The following is an 8,930-nucleotide window of genomic DNA, read 5'->3' on the forward strand; positions in this document are numbered from 1 at the left end:
GACATGCCGCCTTAACGCCAGCAGAAAATAGCTCCCTATATATCTATATGTGGAACTCTATTGAAGTGTGGACTCTACTGTACTTCCCTGAGTGTTTGTGTGTGTGTGTATCCCTCTCCACACAGCTCCCAGCCAAGCCCCTGCCCCATGATCCTCTGCTCTACACCAGCCCCTTATCTCCAGCGCTCTCAAACAAACCATTAAGGAACGTTATTACAGCATTTGACCCCTGACCTTACTCTCACTGGGGCTGGTAGACCCCGAGGCCAGTCTGTGACTGAGAGAGGTCATTAGAACTGACAGAGAGAACTTCACCTGTTTAAATAACTCCTGTTGACTCTTTAGATGACTGGAGGAACATGGATTCAAGCTTTTTTTCTGGGATGCTTTCATTTGCACGGTGCAGTGAGGCAAGACTGGGTTTAAGTCAACAGATAATCAATGGGTGCTAATTTTCAAAGCAAACCCTCAGGTAAAGAAGCATATACAAGATCTGCTTGGTCTCTGAGCTCTACAGCCCAAACCAATAAATCTGTGAGAGTAAACCAGCTCTCCATCCAGTGAGCACAGTGTTTTCAGGACTCTGTACAAATCAGTACTAGTGTGAATACAAACACATTCTTCCTGGTCTCAACAGACAGTCAGGCTGCTAGCAGACATTAGAGGTGAGAGGAGAGCAGGAGCAAGCAGACAGGAGCAAGGCATATGATTGGCACTAGAATGCAGGCGAAAGAGGGAGAGACTTAGAGGGAAAAAAGGAAAGCGATACACTACCGTTCAAAAGTTTGGGGTCACTTAGAAAATGTGTTGTCTTCGAAAGAAACACAATTTTTTTGTCCATTAAAATAACATAAAATTGATCAGAAATACAGAGTAGACATTGTTAATGTTGTAAATGGCTATTGTAGCTGGAAACTGCTGATTTGTTATGGAATATCTACATAGGCGTACAGAGGCCCATTATCAGCAACCATCAGTCCTGTGTTCCAATGGCACGTTGTGTTTGCTAATCCAAGTTGATCATTTTATGTTAGCACAGCTGAAAACTGTTGTGCTGATTAAAGAAGCAATAAAACTGGCCTTCTTGAGACTAGTTGAGTATCTGGAGCATCAGCAATTGTGGGTTCGATTACAGGCTCAAAATGGCCAGAAACAAATAACTTTCTTCTGATACTCGTCAGAAAAAGCCATATCTCAGACTGCACATCTTAATCTTTTATTTTTATTGGCCAGTCTGAGATATGGTGTGTGTGTGTGTGTGTGCATGTGAGAGAGGATATGTAGCTGTCAGCAACTTTACAATCCATCTCTCTCAACTCTCTCATGCACACGTACTCACGCACACACATATGTTTGTTTTACTATCCTTGTGGGGACCAAACTACTGATTTCCATTCAAAATCCTATTTTCCCTAACCCCTAACCCTAACTCACTCACTCTCTCACTCACCCATACTGACACAAACCAGCTAACAGTAGCTCACTATCCAAGCTACCTCCTGCTCTTGCTGGTTCAGCTTCAGAGCATGATTAAATCACCATAAAGGCAGACCATATGTTGTTCTACTTCCCCATCTCTGACAGATGTTACGAGATGCTGTCAACCCATTGTTACAGATGCATACAGTAGGCCTAGCCATTTACTTTCAAAGAACCCCCCATATGGCTCTGTCTATGACCACTTCCATGACCCTTTGACCCCTTCAACCAACAACTCATTGGCTAATTAACTGTACAATCGTCCATTACCATGGGCAATCTATACTGAACAAAAATGTAAATGCAAAATGTAAAGTGTTTTTCCCATGTTTCATGAGCTAAAATAAAAGATCCCAGAAATGTTCCATTTGCACAAAAAGCTTATTTCTCTAAAATGTTGTGCACAAATGTGTTTACATACCTGTTAGTGAGCATTTCTCCTTTGCCAAGATAATACATCCATCTGACAGGTGTGGCATATCAAGAAGCTGATTAAACTGCATGAGCATTACACAGGTGCACCTTGTGCTGGGGACAATAAAAGGCCACTCTAGAATGTGCAGTTTTGTCACACAACACAATGCCACAGATGTTTTGAAGGAGCGTGCAATTGGCATGCTGACTGCAGGAATGTCCACCAGAGCTGTTGCCAGAAAATGGAATGTTCATTTCTCTACCAACGTCGTTTTAGAGAATCTGGCAGCACGTCCAACCGGCCTCACAACCGCAGACCACGTGTAACCACGCCAGCCCAGGACCTCCACATCCGGCTTCTTCACCTGCGGGATCGTCTGAGACCAGCCACCCAGACAGCTAATGAAACTGAGGAGTATTTCTGTCTGTAACAAAGCCCTTTTGTGGGGATAAATGTATTCTGGTTTGCTGGGCCTGGCTCCCCAGTGGGTGGGCCTGTGCCCTCCCAGGCCAACCCATGGCTGCGCCCCTGCCCAGTCATGTGAAATCCATAGATTAGGGCCTAATGAATTTGTTTAGATTTCCTTATATGAACTGTAACTCAGTAAAATCGTTGAAATTGTTGCATGTTGCATTTATATTTTTGTTCAGTATAGTAATGGTTTCAACCATGACTCTGCACATGACCCTGCACACAGATCCATCAGTAGTCCAGCACAGCGGTCCACATGCAGGGACTGTTTGTGCAATGTTTCACCCATTTCATAAAGTAATCCCACACATCCAACTCTGATCCTCCCTGATATCCAATACACCTGCTCAACACCATGTGCATCATTAGCCATGGACTAGACTGTACATGCTAAGCAGGTTATGTGTTCCCTACCATCCCTGGTACCATACTCTCTACCATACGCAGTCCACTCTACATATCCATCCCCAGTCAGCCTCACACTGATAGCACACAGACTGATGTTGTGGTCAGGTGTGTTTATTCTATTGTCGTGTACTGTACCTCCAGGAGAGGTGTCTCTTGCTCCACTTGTTCTGGGGCATCAGGGCTCGTCTCCTGCGGCCCGCCGCCGCCTCGGTCTCAGACAGGTCCGGGAGGGAACACCTCGGGGTCTTCATTAGGCCCAGGGTGGCTTGGTCTGAGCAGGGGAACGGATACGCAGATGTACACATTAATATAGAGTAGTAAACTAGTGAGCATGTCCATCCATTAATCCATTAAAGCTGTATTGTTTTAGCAAAATAAAAACAAGACAAAGAAAAAGGCAAAGACAGTGTGTGCATATGTGCCACACACACACACACACACACACACACCTAGCACTCCGGTCTCCTCCAGTCCTCCAAACTTCTGCATGGCTTTGATGGCTTTGGTCAGGGCCTCCTTGGTCTGCAGCTGTCCAGTCACTGGGTCAGGGGGTGGGAGATACCCAAACTTACTCAGCCAATCCTGGAGGAGACAAAACAGGAAGTGTTAAGGACCATTCCAGCCATTCCTAACCCCTGTGAATGTGTCAGTGTTATGAATGTGTAGGTATGTGTGTTTGAACATTTATAGTATATATTTGATGTGTGTGTGAGCACGTGCAAGAGAATATTAGAGGTTATACAACGGGTGGGTCTTATCCTAGATACTGATTGGTTAAAACCACGTTACAGACGGTGTCTATTCCACAAGTTACCACTGGCTAAGTCTATAATGTTGAAATGCCTATTCACTATTCCATCTGACTGCGCAATCCACTGTCTCTTCAGCCCAGCCATGCAATTTATAAACTGGATCTCCACTGTAAAAAGCATCTAGACATTATCTCCCATTTATTTTAGACTAGCATTTGTTTTTCAACAGCAGAGATTTGTATTAACCTTGCTGTCTGTCTCTCCGACATTTGCAACATTGTTAAAATATTGAAATTCAATCTCCAGCTGTCCCATAGTAATGAAGGTGTCGAGAGTCGGGACGAGACAGACAGTCTGGCAGCTTTTCTCAGCCAGTCGAAATCATGAATCAGCATAATTTTTATGGATATATACAAAGAAATGCCAATAGATACTTTAAGCATATGTTTTCTTTTCAGTCGCCTCCATCTCCTCTAACTGAAGCTAATTGTAGAGATTTTTTTTCTATTGATAATGTCAAATTAACAGCCACACAGAAAGACTCATGTGAAGGTGAAATTACAGAGGAGGAACTTCTGGATGCAATTAAAGACTTTAAGTCCGGGAAAACTCCAGGGTTGAATGGCATACCAGTCGAGGTATACCAAACCTTTTTTGATATACTAAGAGGACCGTTATTAGCATGTTTTAACCACTCCTATGTAAATGGTAGATTATCTGACACTCAAGAAGAAGGTCTGATCTCATTATTACTGAAACAGGATACAAGTGGAAAATATAAAGATCCAGTCCATTTACAAAATTGGAGGCCCCTTACACTTCAGTGTTGTGATGCAAAAATCCTAGCAAAATGTATAGCGCATAGAATTAAAAAGGTATTGTCGGATATTATTCATTCTAATCAGACAGGTTTTTTACATGGAAGATACATTGGAGATAATATAAGGCAAGTATTGGAAACAATAGAACACTATGGCAAATATGGGAAACCAGGCCTGCTATTCATAGCAGACTTCGAAAATGCATTTGATAAAGTTCGACTGGGGTTTATATATAAATGCCTGGAGCATTTCAATTTTGGAGAATCTCTTATAAAATGGGTCAAAATCATATATAGTAACCCTAGGTGTAAAATAGTAAATAATGGCTATTTCTCAGAAAGTTTTAAACTGTCAAGAGGAGTGAAACAAGGTTGTCCACTATCGGCATATCTATTTATTGTGGCCATCGAGATGTTAGCTATTAAAATCAGATCCAATAATAATATCAGAGGATTAGAAATACAGGGCTTAAAAACAAAGGTGTCATTGTACGCTGATGATTCATGTTTTCTTTTAAATCCACAACTAGAATCCCTCCACAGCCTCATAGAGGATCTAGATACATTTTCTAACCTCTCTGGATTACAACCAAATTATGACAAATGTACTATATTACGTATTGGATCACTAAAAAATACAATTTTTACATTACCATGTAGTTTACCAATAAAATGGTCTGATGGTGATGTGGATATACTCGGAATACATATCCCAAAGGAAATTAATGATCTCACTTCAATAAATTTTTATAGAAAGTTAGCAAAAATAGATAAGATCTTACTACCATGGAAAGGAAAATACCTGTCAATTTGTGGAAAAATCACCCTGATTAACTCTTTAGTATTATCCCAGTTTACCTATTTGCTTATGGTCTTGCCTACGCCTAGCGAACATTTTAAATTATATGAGAAAAAAATATTCAATTTTATTTGGAACGGCAAGCCAGACAAAATTAAAAGGTCATATTTATATAATGAATATGAATTCGGAGGACAGAAATTATTAAATATTAAAGCATTAGACCTATCACTAAAAGCTTCAGTCATCCAAAAGTTATACTTAAATCCGAACTGGTTCTCAAGCAAATTAGTAAGATTGTCTCACCCAATGTTCAAGAAAGGCCTTTTTCCCTTTATTCAGATTACAACCTCTCACTTTCAGTTATTTGAAAAGGAAATCATCTCCCAAATATCACTATTTCTAAAACAAGCCATAGAAAGTTGGTTGCAATTTCAATTTAATCATCCAGAAACGACAGAACAAATAATGCAACAAATATTGTGGTTAAATTCAAATATACTAATTGACAAAAAACCTTTATTTTTTGACAGAATGTTTAAAAAAGGTATAATCTTCGTAAATGATATCATCGGTAGGACTGGTGGAGTTATGTCGCACATGCAGCTAACAAAAACATATGGAAATGTCTGCTCTACCCAATATTACAACCAAATAATTGCAGCCTTACCGCAAAAGTGGAAGAGGAAAGTGGAAGGGGGAGAAAGTAAGGAACTTGTCTGTCGGCCTTGCATTAAAGAACATAATTGGTTAAGGAAAACTGTGATAAATAAAAAAGTATATCAGTTTCACTTAAGGACCAAAGGATTGACAGCCGTCCCATATAGATTGCAAAATAGTTGGGAAAAGTATAATAATACTTTTAGCAAAAATGTTTATTTTTAATACACAATCTGTAGAAGCAATGAGAATAGAAAGGTTCAGAACTTTTGTAAAACATCACAGTACGGTCGAAATATATATGGCAAATAGAAATCCTATATGGATGGTGTTAAGAGATAGATGGGAGGTATTGAATAGAGTTGAAGGATGGGACTAATAACAAATAACAACAAATAATAACAAAGATAGCTAATAATGTAAGCATACTGTGTCCATAATAAGTATATAGGTTGTATGTTGGGAGCTTTTGGGAAAGAGCACAGTTAGATAGATATGGCATATAGAAGCAAACCGGATGGACATCATGAAAATGATCAGAGAGGTTGAGAGTAGAAGAAGTTCAGGAGCTAAAAAAAAATATATATATATATATATATAATATAATTATTGTAAAATTAACTCTGTCCATAAGGTGTAGATAGTAAGTATAGACCGGAAGTAGAGGCCTGGGCATTGTTGTTCACTAATTTACTCCAAGTAGGGAAAGGATGGTGGGGTTGAAAAGTAATAAAGGGGAGTATATATATATAAAAAAAACATGGGGGATTGGAAGTGATGCAGACAATTACATTGATAGAAGATACAATCTATCTGCAATATTAAGCTGATCCATTCCCCCCCCCAAAAAAAATAATAAAAAAATAAAATAATAAAAAGACCAAAAAAAAGACCAAAAAAAAAGAATGCCAATAGAAAAACACGAAATGCTGCTAGTTTGCTGTCATTCCAGCTTCAATTTGAAGTGATTGTGTTAGCTGTGTAAGTTAGCTGGCTAGCTTCTCTGAACAGTGTCCTGGCGAGAGAGCAAATTTTCTATGCCAGATGAAATTACTAGAAAACAGCTTAAACAAACGCAAATGCAGCTACTTTTCTGTTATTCTGGCTGCACTGTTTGATGCGACTATGTTAGCCGAAGTTGTCTAGCTAGCAAGCAAAGGATAGGGATAAGAACATTGGGAAAGGGAAGGGAAAGGGGATGCCTAGTCAGCTGCACAAGTCTGAGAGTTAATCATGTCTGGCTAAAATGAGAGTTAAGTTCTGACATCCTCTCTTACACCCATTGATGTAATATATATTACAATATAATGTTATACACTGATAACCACTCAAGCATTTTCTCCTCCATCTCTGAGCATGCAGTCAGAGTTGGTTAGTTTTAAATGGGCTTTTGATCAGCGTTGAGTGATGAATGACTTGCATCGATAGCCAGGACCCCCCCTTCAACAAATTCCATTACCCAAATTGCTTTGTGCTTACACCGCAATCCTGCCGATGATATGTGCCTCCCCATCCATGGTATTAGCAGAGTTCAGGGCTGCAAACTGGGAAAAGTTTCTTCAGAAAAGTTTTAAGCACATGAAGTTACGTTTTCTAATCAAAATGTACAAATCCTCCTACCTCATAAAATAAAAAAATAATTCGATTCAAACCAATTCAATAACTCCAGCTAACGAACAAAACTATTACATTTACATTTTAGTCATTTAGCAGATGCTCTTATCCAGAGCGACTTACAGTTAGTGAGTGCATACATCTTTCATACTGGCCCCCCGTGGGAATCGAACCCACAACCCTGGCGTTGCAAGCACCATGCTCTACCAACTGAGCTACAGTGGTGACTAACTATAAAGTTTGTCACCATGACTACACTAATCAGTGTGTGTGTGTGTTTGTGTGTGTGTCTGTGCGCGAGCATGTGTACATGCACGTGTGTTTGACATCTCAAGTCTTGTGTGAAAGAGAAAAGTGACACTTCTGAAGGTGTTGATTCTGTGAGGGAGGCAGCTGTGAGCAGTGTGTTTGCACCTTAGCAGTGCTGTCAAACCAAACCAGGGCACTCTGACTTCCTGCTTGCTTAACTCAGCAGCCAGCTCACTACATCACCACACTACTACATGTGGACACACACAGCCACTGGCCCAGAGCCTCAGTCTATTGCCTGACCTATGGAAGCCAATCTAACACATCTGAGAGCTGCAAAGGCTACTGGAGAAAGAAGGAAAATTGAAAAGGTTGCCATCTATAGCAGCTGAATTAGAAGAATGACGACATCAGCATTTCACTCGTCTGCTGACTGGAGAGTGGAGAGAATGGAGAGAGTTGTTTTGTGGGTCGAGGGGTTTTGGGTGGTACTGGGCCATTCTGCTGAGCTTGTAGGTTCTGTGTTGCCCAAAAGTCCAACTGCCACCACACAACTCCAGTTTTTTATGGATTAGATTCAGTAGAACAAAGTGTTTGGTGATCGATGAGTGCCTATAGTATAAGTGTAAAGCTTTTCATACTGTACACTGGCTTGTGCATTCACTATGCTGTCACTGATACACACCTAATACCCGGAGAGAGAGAGAGAGAGAGAGAGAGAGAGAGAGAGAGAGAGAGAGAGAGAGAGAGAGAGAGAGAGAGAGAGAGAGAGAGAGAGAGAGAGAGAGAGAGAGAGAGAGAGAGAGAGAGAGAGAGAGAGAGAGAGAGAGAGAGAGAGAGAGAGAATACAAAGGACATTGCTCAGTACTGAAAGAACAGACCCTAAGGAGGACAAAAAGTAATCTCCTCTCCTCTCTTCTCCTATCACTAAATCCCAGTCTCATGTTGACTGTAGTGGGCTCCACTCCCTGCTGACACTGTTTGTGTGTTGACCAAGCATCCAGCTGTCTCTTTGTGGAGAGAGGGCTCTCTCTCTCTCTCTCTCTCTCTCTCTCTCTCTCTCTCTCTCTCTCTCTCTCTCTCTCTCTCTCTCTCTGTGTGTGTGTGTGTGTGAGTGGGTGAGAGTGCTCTCCTCCTCCGGCTGGCTGGGAAATCGATGCATGACAAGTTATAATACACATCTCCTCCATGGCATTGACCTGGCACAGTTATCAACTACAGTGCGGGCTCCTTTAGCAGTCGGAGATGAGATTCCTCTCACCC

The 8,930-nt window shown here is 40.9% G+C and overlaps 1 protein-coding gene across 1 annotated transcript in view; it reads right to left on the minus strand.

Moving 5' to 3' along the window:
- The window catches only part of LOC311099452 (matrix metalloproteinase-17-like), a gene marked incomplete at its 3' end in the record, with an annotated part of 95,393 nt that overhangs the window by 46,791 nt on the left and 39,672 nt on the right, over positions 1-8,930 (minus strand). Inside the window, exons 2-3 of the mRNA XM_084140135.1 lie at positions 3,223-3,355; positions 2,909-3,044 (exon numbers count right to left, since the gene is read on the minus strand). Of these exons, the coding sequence (XP_083996261.1) occupies positions 2,909-3,044; positions 3,223-3,355 (269 nt within the window). The remainder of the gene's footprint in view (positions 1-2,908; positions 3,045-3,222; positions 3,356-8,930) is intronic.

Source organism: Coregonus lavaretus (genome assembly GCF_964263955.1).
Source record: "Coregonus lavaretus genome assembly, chromosome: 24".
NCBI classification, from domain to species: domain Eukaryota; kingdom Metazoa; phylum Chordata; class Actinopteri; order Salmoniformes; family Salmonidae; genus Coregonus; species Coregonus lavaretus.